This window comes from Chanodichthys erythropterus, chromosome 7 (assembly GCF_024489055.1).
Source record: "Chanodichthys erythropterus isolate Z2021 chromosome 7, ASM2448905v1, whole genome shotgun sequence".
Lineage (NCBI taxonomy): Eukaryota > Metazoa > Chordata > Actinopteri > Cypriniformes > Xenocyprididae > Chanodichthys > Chanodichthys erythropterus.
Genome location: NC_090227.1, coordinates 9,135,894 through 9,149,974, shown reverse-complemented (window position 1 = coordinate 9,149,974; position 14,081 = coordinate 9,135,894). Strand labels below are relative to the sequence as shown.

At 35.7% G+C, this 14,081-nt stretch overlaps 1 protein-coding gene across 1 annotated transcript; it reads right to left on the bottom strand.

The window, feature by feature from the left end:
* Nucleotides 1–2,949: 2,949 nt before the first annotated feature.
* On the bottom strand, nt 2,950–13,489 carry ccnp (cyclin P). Its single transcript, XM_067388994.1, has 9 exons — nt 13,396–13,489; nt 12,276–12,404; nt 11,880–11,955; nt 10,989–11,158; nt 10,818–10,916; nt 7,973–8,128; nt 7,742–7,900; nt 5,413–5,591; nt 2,950–3,417 (listed from the first exon to the last, which is right to left on the bottom strand). Exons 1-9 carry the CDS (start codon nt 13,444–13,446, stop codon nt 3,240–3,242), a joined length of 1,197 nt encoding a protein of 398 aa, XP_067245095.1. The 5' UTR covers nt 13,447–13,489; the 3' UTR covers nt 2,950–3,239.
* Nucleotides 13,490–14,081: the final 592 nt, after the last annotated feature.

The window sequence follows — 14,081 nt, the reverse complement described above, 5'->3', positions numbered from 1 at the left end:
GCCTACACATCTCACACGTGTTTCTTTTTTTCTTCTACATTTTAATGGATATGTGGTCTCTATATAAGCAGAAGTGGTACTGTATACAACTGCAAAGAGGTGTCTTCAAGATAGTGGCCACCAAAATAGGCCTACTGTAAATTTGAACCCTACAGAAAATGATTGAAAATGTTTTGCTTTGTTTTGATTTTGGTTTTATGATGGAAAGGTTCACTGGATGTTAAAGGATTAGTCCACTTTTAAATAAACTTTTCCTGATCATTTACTCACCCCCATGTCATCCAAGATGTTCATGTCTGTCTTTCTTCAGTCGAAAAGAAATTAAGGTTTTTGATGAAAACATTCCAGGATTATTCTCCTTATAGTGGACTTCAATGGCCTCCAGACGGATGAAGGTCAAAATTACAGTTTCAGTGCAGCTTCAAAGGGCTTTAAATGATACCAGACGAGGAATAAGGGTCTTATCTAGTGAAACGATCGGTCATTCTCAGAAAAAAAAAAAAATACAACTGTATATGCTTTATAAACACAAAATATCACCTTGAACGTACTTCCAGTTTGGTGAATTTAGGGAATTTAGTTATTTGGTGTTTGGTAACGAAGGGCCTACTTTGCATCAGCAACACTGACTCAATGACAAACAAGTCATGTATAAGAAGACAACTGAGGTACCTGTAATTCATAGCAATTAGTTTCTAACTAATTAATCATTTGATTGTTAATCCTAAATGTAGCAGTGGCTGCTGCTCAGTATAATAGTTTTCAAGAACATTATATAAATTGGTAAACTATTTAGCCTAGGCTACCAAAACAAACACCAAAACTTAATATGAACTGCTAAAAATTATAGCAATTTATGAAAAAAAAAAAAAAAAAATATGGAAAGTTGGCAGCTTGCATGTTTCTTACTTTGACTACCTTCTTCCATATGGATCAGTTTTCTGTTCTGATCTCAACAATTCTCTGCAAACTATTGAGTAAGCACAAATCAGAGGCCGCAATTTTATGATGTCATCATGTAGATTTCTTATAAAGTATTTAACAGTATTTTTAAAATACAAAACACTAAAGTATTTTGATACAAAATACAAAGCTATTTTCATCAACCCTATCAAATACAAATAACAAAATACTATTTTGTTTTTGAAATACGTATTTGAAATACATGTATCATAAATACTGCCCATCCCTGGCCACACAGTGTTTCGTTATCTATTTCATGTGTTTACATTTATAATATTTTAGCTTTATGATATTTGATAAGAACAATGCAATTAAAAACAAATAATCCCACATTAAAAAAATGCTATAGTAGCCTAATTTATTGTAAATACTAGTGTTTTGAACCATACCATAGTAAAGTACTTGAATTAATTTGTTGTAGTAATTCTATAGTTGATGTGGTAGTATAAAAACTATAGTAATATAAACAAATTACCCAATACTGTACTAAGTTTTCTACAACTAGGCCTATAGGGTTTATTATCTACAATATACACTACAGTTTACTGTAGTAAAAACTAAAGTATACTTTTTATTACAGTTTATCAGTTCACTATAGTTAATGCTACAGGATGCTGTAGCATATTAACAAGAGTTGTAAATAATATATACAGTATACTACAATTTACTATAGTATTTTTTCATGTGGGATTCTACAATCATTTTCAATTACTCACAATTATTGTAGAAATAACTAATATCTAAATGTTATATCTTGTTGGTTGTGTTAAGAACCAGTACATTATCATATTTTTCCAACTATGAATTATGGTTGCATTTAGAGCCATATTTCTGTTACAAGAACATAATTCGAGAGTGAAAGGGAAACATTCTGGCCATAAAAATGTACAAGTGGGACCTGAAACTGTTAGGTCCGAAATCGATGAGATTGCAACGTGTGAAACATATTGGCAGTCAATAAAATATGCGCGTCAGACTACACTATAGAGCAAAACTCCCGGGAAATGGGGGAAAATGTTTCGCTCCGTGAAATCTCCTTGTGCCTCACACGCGCCTCTCAAATGTGCCAGATCTCGAGCGCTCAGCTGTTCTACTACAGCGCCACGTGGTTTTTGCAGGGCGGAATGACGCAGCGTGCTCGGGTCAGCCAATCAGCTGCGCGGGTGTGCGCGGACATGTGAGGACGAGAGTAGAGGAGCTGAGCGCACATGTTCGGTACTGTGCACAGGCGCCCGTTGAAGAATTCGCTCTCGGTTCAGGTGACGTCATAAAGAGACGGGGGGGAAAAGCATGTTGCCAAATGTTTTTTTTTCCCGGGGTGATTAAGCTACTTTTAAACAATTCTCGCAGTTTGAAGGTTTGACATTTCACTTACAAAAATTACGTATTTATTAAATATGCCATTCTATTGAAACTACTTATATAGAAGTCCTCATATAGAAAAGGTCAAGCACATAGCCTACTTACCACTGCACCTAATGATTTTATCATACTGTGAATTTACAGGCGTGTCAGCAAAATAGTACCCAACAAATGAAAATATCACAAGACCATGCCTATTAGTGATGTTGGCTTTGAAAGGTTATGGTTCTGAGCTTCATATTTAACTGATCCAGCAACAATAGCGGTCATTATAAACCTACAAGAATCTAAAAGTAGTGTTTTTTGCATTATCAAGCCAGTTTTGGCCAGTCTATAACGTGCATGCAAATCTGGCAACTCTGCACATGATGCCCCTGCTGAGAGTGTCATGTGAGAAGGAGTGCACTGAACCTCCTACACTTTTTTTAATCAAATTTAATTTCATACAATGACGTACTGACACACGAATCACACGTGGATACCCAATGAAGTTTTCAGAAACAGACATGTCATTTTTATTTTTCACAACCTTAAAACAGACATTTTTCAAAAACACTTAAAAACAGTAAATGTTTCAAAGTGCTTTAATTTCATTAGACACCATAACACCTATATAGAGTTTACCATTTCATTGATAGACACTTAAAAGCTACAGATATAAATACACATTTCTTCTTTATCCTTTTACATTAAGTGACATAAGATTACTATAAAAAGTTACAGAAAACAATTCAGTCCAAAAAGAGTAGCCAGCTCTCCTACAGAGTTATTCTGATGTTCACTGATGTCCAGTGCAACAATGCCGGTGACTGGCCACATTCCGCATTTATTTCCCTTCCCAGAGTAGCAGTGCTATGCAGCTGTCCTGAACATTTCCGGCCCCATTTAGCCTCCTCACTGGTATTGATAGAGCATCACGTCTGAGGGCACGACAGGCCCAGTAAGCCAGGGGCGGCCTTCAGGGCAGGGTGCATGCTGACATGGAGGGATTGTATAGTGGAGAACTTGATAAAAGTTGCACGGGTCTCACGAGCATGTGCTCTCGCTGCTGCCATGGCCATGATCTGCATTATACTGAGGAGAGCTGCTTCACTGCCTCAGAAATAGTGGAAGAGAGAGAAAAAAAAAAAAAAAAAGTGATATTATATTATATTATATTATATTATATTATATTATATTATATTATATTATATATAAAAAAATATAATAAAAGACAGTTAGTTCACCCAAAAATGAAAATTCTGTCATTAATTACTCACACTCATGTCATTCCACATCTGTAAGACCTTCATCTTCAGAACATAAATTAAGGTGCCCTAGAACTTCTTTTTAAAAGATGTAATATAAGTCTAAGGTGTCCCCTGAATGTGTCTATGAAGTTTCAGCTCAAAATACCCCATAGTTTTTTTTTTTTTTTTTTAAATAGAATTCAGAATTAATTTTTTAATTGCCTATTTTGGGGCATCATGAACTATGCACGATATATAGGTTGCGGCCCCTTTAATTCTCGTGCTCCCCCTCCCCCGGAGCTCACGCTTGCCTTGAACAGCATAAACAGTTTACACAGCTAATATAACCCTCAAAATGGATCTTTACAAGTTCGTCATGCATGCTGCTTGCATACATCGGATCATGCAAGTATAGTATTTGGATGCATTACATTGGATTCTGAATGAGTTTGAGGCTATGCTGCATGGCTAGCGCTAACATTACACACTGTTGGAGAGATTTATAAAGAATGAAGTTGTGTTTATGCATTATACAGACTGCGAGTGTTTAAAAATGAAAATAGCAACAACTCTCGTCTCCGTGAATACAGTAATAAACGATGGTAACTTTAACCACATTTAACAGTACATTGGCAACATGCTAACAAAACATTTAGAAAGACAATTCATAAATATTACTAAAAATATCAGGTTATCATGGATCATGTCAGTTATTATTGCTCCATCTGCCATTTTTCGCTATTGTTCTTGCTTGCTTACCTAGTCTGATGATTCAGCGGTGCACATCCAGACATTCTGCCCTTGTCTAATGGCTTTGCACATATTCTTGTCACTTCATAATATTAAGGTTGAACCACTGCAGTCAGGACGACTGTTTTAATGATGTCTTTAGTACCTTTCTATACCTTGAATGTGGCGATTGTATTGCAGTCTATGAGGGATCAGAAACCTCTCGGATTATCAAAATATCTTAATTTTTGTTCTGAAGATGAACGAAGCCCTTACAGGTGTGGAACGACATGAGGGCGAGTAATGTCAATTTTCATTTTTGGGTGAACTAACCCATTTAAAAAGAATTTTAAATCAAATTTGAACATTTTTCTGCTTTTAAAAAATTTGGAATTTAATTATATGAAAGCATCAAATAGTACGAGAGAACTATGGGGGGGGGGGGGGGTCAGTTTGGTACCACATGACTTAATTTAATAACAGATTTAAAAAAAAAAAAAAAAAAAAAAAAAAAATATATGTGATTTAGAAGGGAAAAGCATTCTTACACATGCACCACCAATCAAAAGTGTTTTTTGAAAGTCTTATGCTTTCCAAGGCTGCATTCATTTGATCAAAAGTACAGTAAAACCATAATATGTATTGTGAACTTAAAATATTTTTTTAGTCTTTCTACTACTTGAATATTTTATAATGTAATTTATTCCTCTGATAGCAAAGCTGAATTTTCAGCATCATTACTCCAGTCTTCAGTAAATATAATAATGATTACTGAAGGATCATGTGACACTGAAGACTGGAGTAAAGAATGCTAAAAATTCAGCTTTGACAGGAATAAATGACATTTTAAAATAGAAAACCATTGTTTTAAACCGTAATTTCACAATATTACTTTTTAAAGCATTTTATAAATGCAGCCTGGGTGAGCATAAAAGACAAAAACAGTAATAAGTCGTTTAACAATAATTTTTTTTAATTTATTTTTTTTTTCCCCATCTTTTGATTGAATGTGTACATCATTGGACTCTCCTAAGGTCCTTTTCAAATCAATGTGTTCAAAGTCAAAGCTCAAACTCCCAGAAATCGATCCATAAAAACTGAGCAGTACTAAAGAGTTACTTCTCCTGACCTTCCTATATGGATACTAGAGGCAATGCACCAGGCAGTCTCTCCATCTGGAGTGGGAGCTTCCTGGAGGATACTTCGGGCCAGACGGAGGGCAGCACCTGCCAGCTGGACGGGCAGATACACCACGCACTGCCCCTCCAGGAGCGAGAGCTCCAACAGGTACCGTGCCATCCAGACCACCTGAACAGAAATGATTTAGGAACATTTTATTGCAAGACCACATTGAAAATTTAAACAACTGACCATATGACAGCAGTTACTTAATCACACCTACTGCTTTTCAAGAAAGGGTATTCCATGTTAGTCAAACAAAATGACAAGTCAGCTCGCTTACGGTTTTAACATGATGAAACTCTTAAAAGCAGTTTACCAGAGGAAAAAATGAGAAGGCACAAGCTCTTATATCAGGTTATGTTGAAACACTAAGTAGAAGATGAGAAAACAAGGGGAAAATCTACCAAGAAGTCAAAAGTCAAACACTGACACTGGAAAAATGTGAAATGGACAAGGCAAGATGTTTTTGCACACTTTCTTAAAGTTAACTTTGGCTGCATGTCACATTACTTGGAGCACAGAGATGTTGAATGATGCACAAGTATCTTGGATGAAGTCCGCTAGAATTTAGTATTCTGATGTTTTCTCCGAGTGTAGATAGAGAAATAAGGGGTGCTTCTCAATATCCCTCGTCTCCTCGCTCCTCCATCCTATGACCCGGAAAACAATCGAGCTCAGCCATCTTGAAGGACATCTCAATTCTCTAATTGCACCGCGAGGAGGCGAGGAACGAGGAGTGAGGAGGCTTCCTGAGGAGTCATGAGCGAGGATACACAGGTGCATCCTTTGCGGAAGTCTTTCTCATCGAGAAACGTGACACGCATAAATTCTCCTCCCCCTTCTTATCTGTCACAATAATTTAAATGTATGCTTTACTTTTACAGATTAAATAAACTTTATATCTCATATATTTCAACTAGGCATCTTTATTTATATTATATTTTTTTAAATAACCAAACTTTAACATCATGTGGGTAGATCCCTCAAGCGCAGATGATGACGCTTTGAAGTGACGCTAAAGGGAGGGAGGATTTATCATTTCACTTGATTAAATTCCTCCGTCCTCTCGTCTTTTCCTTGCGTCCTTCCCTGGCATCCTGGAGGGGTGGAGCTAAGACGCGAGGAAAGGAAAGGAAGCAAGGAAAGGAAATGAGGATCCACAAATAAGAATTGAGAAGCACCCACAGAGGTAAACCAAATATCAAAAGATATACAAGATAAAGTAATCTTGTAAATTAGATCTGGTATTAGTGAAAAATGTGCCATAAAAACCCTTTTCCCCCCATTGAGATGTTGATGTTCAAGAAAGAACTTTTGCAATTGTCTTTGGTCCTACTTCACCTTTAAAGGTGCCCAAGAATGCTTTTTCACAAGATGTAATATAAGTCTAAGGTGTCCCCTGAATGTGTCTGAAGTTTCAGCTCAAAATACCCCATAGATTTTTTTTTTATTTCTTCATTTTAATTCGCCTGCTCCCTACCACATGAGCTCGACTATAAAAGTGCATTTACAAAAGTTCACACAGCAAATATAACCCTCAAATGGATCTTTACAAGATGCTCGTCATGCATGCTTCGAATTATGTGAGTAAAGTATTTATTTTGATGTTTACGTTTGATTCTGAATGAGTTTGAGGCTATATGCTCTGTGGCTAACAGCTAATGCTAAACTGTTGGCGAGATTTATAAAGAATGAAGTTGTGTTTATGAATTATACAGACTGCAAGTGTTTAAAAATGAAAATAGCAACAGCTCTTGTCTCTGTGAATACAGTAAAACGATGGTAACTTTAACCACATTTAACAGTACATTAGCAACATGCTAATGAAACATTTAGAAAGACAATTTACAAATATCACTAAAAATATCATGTTATCATGGATCATGTCAGTTATTATTGCTCCATCTGCCATTTTTCACTATTCTTGCTGGCTTACCTTGTCTGTGCACAGATCCAGACGTTAATACTGCCTTTCCTTGTCTAATGCCTTGAACATGGGCTGGCATATATGCAAATATTGGGGTCATACATATTAATGATCCCGACCGTTACGTAACAGTCGGTGTTATGTTGAGATCCGCGTGTTTTCCGGAAGTCTTTTAAACAAATGAGATTTACATAAGGAGGAAGCAATGGGGTTTGAAACGCAATGTATGTCTTTTCCATGTACTGAACTCTTGTTATTTAACTATGCTGAGGTAAATTCAATTTTTTAATTCTAGGGCACCTTTAATATTAAAAAGGCAGTATTAGCTCCAGTTTAAGAGTTCACTGACCTTGTCGCTGCAGCGCGCAATGGAAGCAGAGATGAGAAGAAAGTGAAGAGGGGGACAGTAATAAAGATCAAACTTGAGCCCAGTTAAAACTCTCCTCTCCATCCGTAGCAGTTGTTTCTTACTGTAGGCATTCTCCATTAGATAGCAGAGCTCTGAAACCTGACAAACATTGAAACCTTATTAGTGCCGAGTTCACGTTTCCATTAAACTTATTTATTAACACTGAAGTACCTCTGGTAAAAGACATTCCTCTTTTTTGGCAGCCAGAAAGAGGCAAACCACACCCAGCAACTGCAGGCCAGTGATGGACACTTTGATGAGCCTTAGCGCTCGATTCAACAGGTGTACCGCAAGATACAATGTTTCCTCTGAGAACTGAAACACTTCCTAAGGTGAAAACAAGTGTTCATCATGTATAATACATTTTGACCTATATAAAAAGGCGCAAATAACCACTGCCTTTTTTTTTTATTTTTTTTTTTTTATATTGATAGATGCTTTAAGTGCCCACTATGTGAAAATAGCATATTTTCTTAGCGATAGATGCTAGTGTAAATATATAGATATATTTAGATCTTTATCACTTAAACAGATAATAGATTTTTTAAAAAACTATTTTGTATTTTACACACCTTTTTATTGATGTAGGCATTAAATTTTATTATGTCCTCAGTGCAAAGTAATCAACTTTCACAAGAAATAATGATAAAATCCTCAAAATAATTTTAAATTGTGTTATAGACTAGGCTAAACTGCCTCTAATCATACATATAAAACATGTGAAAAGTTATTTTTTTTTAGAATTTTCCTCAATTACTGTGTCCCTGAAGTCATCTTCCACCCTGTTAGTATGTACTTTCTCACCTTCCAAAACCAACTGCAATTTCATTGAGACCATTTTCAAAAAGTGACAATTAATTTTTCCTGCTGGAATTCAACTGTACAAGCTGAGGTTAGCTTCAACTCACTAAACTTTTTTTTTAGTTTTTGAAATGTTATCCTACTTGTCCCACCCTCAAAGTTCCACCCTGTTAGGCTATATTATGGAGAATGTTTGTCCTATCCAAAAAAAAAAAAAAAACCCTACTTTTATAACCATGTCAGATTAGTAAAAACAAAAGAAGGTTAGAAAAAGAAGGTTAGCTAGCTTATTGTTGATCACCCTGTTAGGTTTATAGACCGAAGTTAGCCATAGCTCTTTGAGTGGACAATTTTGAGCTAACAGGGTGGAATGTGAAACAGGGTGGAAATTCTAATACAATAAATATTTAAAAAAAAAAAAGAAAAAAAAAAAATATTTATTATATTTATATATATATATATATATATATATATATATATATATATATATATATATATATATATATATATATATATATTATATATATATATATATATATATATATAGCAAATTCTATACACATATCAAATGATTTATTGTTTAAAATTTGAACATTCAAATTGTAATAATAAAATCAAGATAGTGAATAATGAAAATAAACTGCACAGTTCTTTATAGAACCTTATAAACAGGGGCTCTATTCAGCACCAAAAAGGATTCTACTATTGTTACAAGCCAAAGACCCTAATTTGGTACCATTTAGAACAATTTTTCTTAACTCAAGTTATTTTTAAAGTCTAATAAATGTTGAAATTGATCACAGTTATACTGTAATGCAAATGTATATAAAATGTAAAAATAGAAATTTCATTATTTTCATAGAAACATCAGTACCAGTATTAGTACCAGTGATACTGGCCTTCATTTTTATAAAAATATGTACTTAAATTTTTAAAAATTCAAAATGTTATTCAAAAAAGGGCATTCTCTAGCCATCGGAGCAGCACCATGATTGATTGTGATAAGAAACCACATAGCGATTGTCCCTCTCCCAAAGGAAATCTGGATTATTTTTTTATTGTTTTGAAACAATATATAGAGATGGCAAACCATGCAGGACAAGGACGGAAAGCTCATCCACTGTTAGAACCTGTTAACACTGGTGTTCCACCCTGTTAGACAAGTAATTTTAAATAATTTGACAGCAACATTAAATATTTGTCATACTTTTGTCTTATTTTGTGAGGTGAGGAACACTAACAGCATGCATATTATATATTATATATTACACATACACATCATCCTATTGGAATTGGCACAAAAAAAAAAAAAAAAAAAAAAGTACCTGTTCTTAATAATCATGATATTTTATTCACCAATAATTGTTTTGTTATTGTTTCAAGAATACAAAAATACTAAGATGGCAAAAGGGACATATACTATCCAAGAAAAGCAAATTTTTGTTTAACATTTATATTATTAACATGTTGTGATGACTATATGTCCCTAACAGGGTGGAATATTTTCATGGCCAGTGTCTGAACAATCTACCTATAATTATTCTTTTCTTGAGTCCCTGAGCTTGACCAATATATATCCCTAATAAATAAACATGTCACTATTTTGGTAGAATGCTAAAAACATGAAAATTATGAACCTTTATTTCCAACACTTATGAAGCTAAAATGTTACCGCATACCAGGAATGACCCAGATGCTAGTTACACTAGATGAAAATAGCAATATATTCTATTTACACTGATAATAGCAGCATTTTTTTTAATATGCCATTTACACTAGATGAAAATAGCAATATATTCTATTTACACTGATAATAGCAGCATTTTTTTTAATATGCCATTTACACTAGATGAAAAATAGTGATAAATTCTATTTACACTATGTAAAAGTATCAGTTCTTTGCAATAAGAGTAAAAAGTATAGATGCCATCTATACTTTATATTGGCAGATACTATTTGCACCTCAGTATTTTTGTACATTAACAGGATGCGATAATATAGTGTAAGTGATTATATTTATTAAAATTATTAAATGGATGCGGCCTTATTGGGAGAATAAAAACCCTCCCTACACCTTCCGCTAACCACCTAATAAACACCCCTAACTCAGAATATAATACACACTGTTTGGATAACACAATTTTTCCTCCGTCACTCATAAACAGAAAATGGAACAAACAGGTCATACTTACAAATTTGCATCTGTTGCACTTACATGGACTTGAGTTAGCCAGTCAACTAAAATGGCTCTGGTTGTGTCAGTGAAAGGCTTGGGCAGGTCAGCATTTGGGAGAGTGCATAGTAGCTGATTTCTCTGTAAACCAAGAGAAACAAATACATGACCACAGTGATGGGAAATCAACAGTACTTCGTGTCACATCCTCACCATCATGTCTGAAAAGATGTCCCATGCATAGGTCTGGTCATAGAGGAGCCCCAGGTTGCTGATGGCTACTTCCACCTCTCTGCGCAGAAGCCCGGGCATCAGTTCCCGCAGACTAGGTGGACCTGGCAACCTGTTCAGATACTTCAGCAAAGCCTCCTCTTCATAGACATCTAGCATTGTTGCACATGATTGATAATTGTGCACTTAGTGTAAATTTTCCATATTGATTTTTCACAGGTATTTTACCTTACCAATATTTCAAATTATCTGGTACATCGTGTTGATTTATGGTTAAAGAAAACATCTGTGAACTTAATGGATAATGTCCTGCAGGCATTTTCCAATACCTTTTTCCACAGGTCGAATTAAACTTTAGGACAACCTCACACCATTTGTGAATCAAGTGGCTTGGCAGACAATAAAATGGAGGAAAAGTGTCTCAGAACTAAAGTGGATGGACCAGTGTCATTTAGGGTCAGAATATTATAGCAACCACCCAGAACCTAGCAACTGCATAGCAACAGCCTCGCAATGTAGTAGCAAGTTTTACACAGGCAAAAAACAATTTTAGTAGGAAACGCAAATCTAGTTGGTATTTTAAATGCACAAATTTAAAAAAAGGGGGCAAACTAACATTAAATCAATGTATTTGCCAGAATAGCTACATTTAAATCAGGTGTTTGGCCTGATGACCTGACGGGTCAAAACATTGCAGTTTTTGGATAAAATTAAGCATTAACATCAGTGCAAGGACATTATATTTTTGCTGCATTATGTCCTGCAGCTGTAACTTGGGTTTGAATTGGCCTCAAATATACTTAATTGAGAAAAATGTACCAAATCATGGTCTTCGGCTATTAAAGCAGCATCAAACAAGCTATTTAATATCACCTGAAGTTATTGATTCGTCTTGTGGAGCATAGTCCATTATGATCCCATCCTCTGCGGATATGGGAAGCCTTTGAACCTTGAGACAAAAAGAAAAATACTGTGACAGCAGAATGCTGATGAGAACACATCATTTGAAGAACCACCAGGGTGATTTTCTATCCATTGCAGAGGTGGTTACAAATTATTGCATTAAATTGGCACATAATGATATAAGGCAGAGGTCTTCAACTATGCTCCCACTGTTCTGCAGAGTTTTTCCAACCTGCCTGTGTATTTTCAAGCAATCCTGAAGAGCTTGATTGGCTACTTCAGGTGTGTTGATTAGGAATGGACCTAACTCTGCAGGACAGTGGGTCTCCAGGAGCAGGGCTGAAGACCTCTGACATAAAAGGTTACCCATCGACTCTCCTGTGAAGGTTTGTAGTGCTGCCCTGACCCAACCTCCTCTCTTTCAGCAAACACCCTGCGCCCCCTCAGAACACAGGAGTTCGCCCACGTCCGCAGAGGCACTTGTCTGTCCTCAGTCTTTTAAAGTACAAAATGATTTCATTTATTTACAATAGGTTAGTAAAGTATTAACACCTTACAAAGTGGTAGTCTTTCAATCCAAATGTACAAGGTCTGTATAAATCCAAAAGACATTTTGTTTTAGTCCTAAACTCTGGAAGAGATTTAGCATGGATTCCTTCTTGAAGATGTCAATTATGAGCAAAGTAATATGTGTGAATAAAACTATCCCACACAATGACTTTTTAGTCTACATTTTATTCTACAACAAATGACTATATACACTCAAATGTGAATTTCGAAACTATTGAAACCCTTGGTCAACTGAGCTACTTTTTCAAAGGACACAAGAGTTTTAATATTCACATTTGAGGTATATGGTTTCTTTAAGAAATGTTAAAGGGATAGTTCACCCAAAGCTCAATTCTGATCAATTATTCTCCTACAAGTTGTTCCAGACCTGTATACATTTTTAATGCTGTTCTGTATACAAAAGGAAGATATTTGGTAGAATGTTTGTAACCAAGCAGATCTCGTCCCCCATTGACTACCATGGAAGAAAAAAAAAAAAAGATACTAAGTCAATGGGGGGAAAAGATCTGCTTGGTTACAATTTACAAATATTCTTCTAAATATCTTCCTTTGTCTACAGCAGAACAAAAATGTATAGGTTTGGAACAACTTGAGGGGGAGTAAATGATGACAGAACTTTCAATTTTGGGTGAACTATCCCTTTAACCATATACACATTAAAAAATGCTGTTCTAAAACACAGAACTTTAAGAAGGAAACCATGGGAACTTGTCTTTGAGGTTGGCCTTCAAATTGATGTCATGACTAAGTCCACATGGAGTCCGATTTTTTGTGAATTTTAGGATGCCTTCATAGAATGAAGATAATGGTGAACTTATGCAAAGTTTCCTGCTGATAGGTTAAAATGCTTTTACTGGACACATTTTGGCCATTATTCAATTTACACTGGAGTTCTAGGAATTATATGCATTCTCACCATATGGAGGTCCAACAGTTGCCTGGAATCACAAAACCCAGTTCGAGCCATGATTCACCTGGACACTGCAGCTACCTTCACGCACTGAATCTGCAGCTGTACACTGACACGCATCAGCTAATTAACACCAGTGGCACTAATAAAGCTTACTAATTGACTCTTCACTAAGCCCCGCCCTGTGCCACTAGCTTGCTCTTGTCATGCAAGTCTCTGGATGTCCTGTGTGTTTGGGTAGTTTCAAGGTTTAGGTCTTACAAGGGTACTTGGTTGTTTCAATAAGTACTGTGCATTGTTTCCTTTACTCTTACTTTAAAAACTAATGTCTTTAAAGGGGAATATTTTATGTATTTGAGGTCTGAGGTGTGGGAACGGTGAAGAGAGAGAGGGCAAACAGTTTGCAGTTTAGCTCAGTATTGTCATCTAATCAGCCAATATTGTCTTAGATATCCTGCATTACAGTTTTGGATATATACGGTATTAACACTAGAAGTCCCAGAGATTTGTAACTCTCCTTTAGCCAAGTGGATGCTAACTGGCTAGTCTTTTGGCTATCATTAGCATCAATTCATGTGTAAATATGGTCATTACCTGAGCAATCTGCAGGGGGGTTGGGGGTGTGTGTGTGTGTGTGTGTGTGTGAATGGTTGCTGGTGGCTTGTTTGTATGTGTGGGGGAGGGAGGGCTGC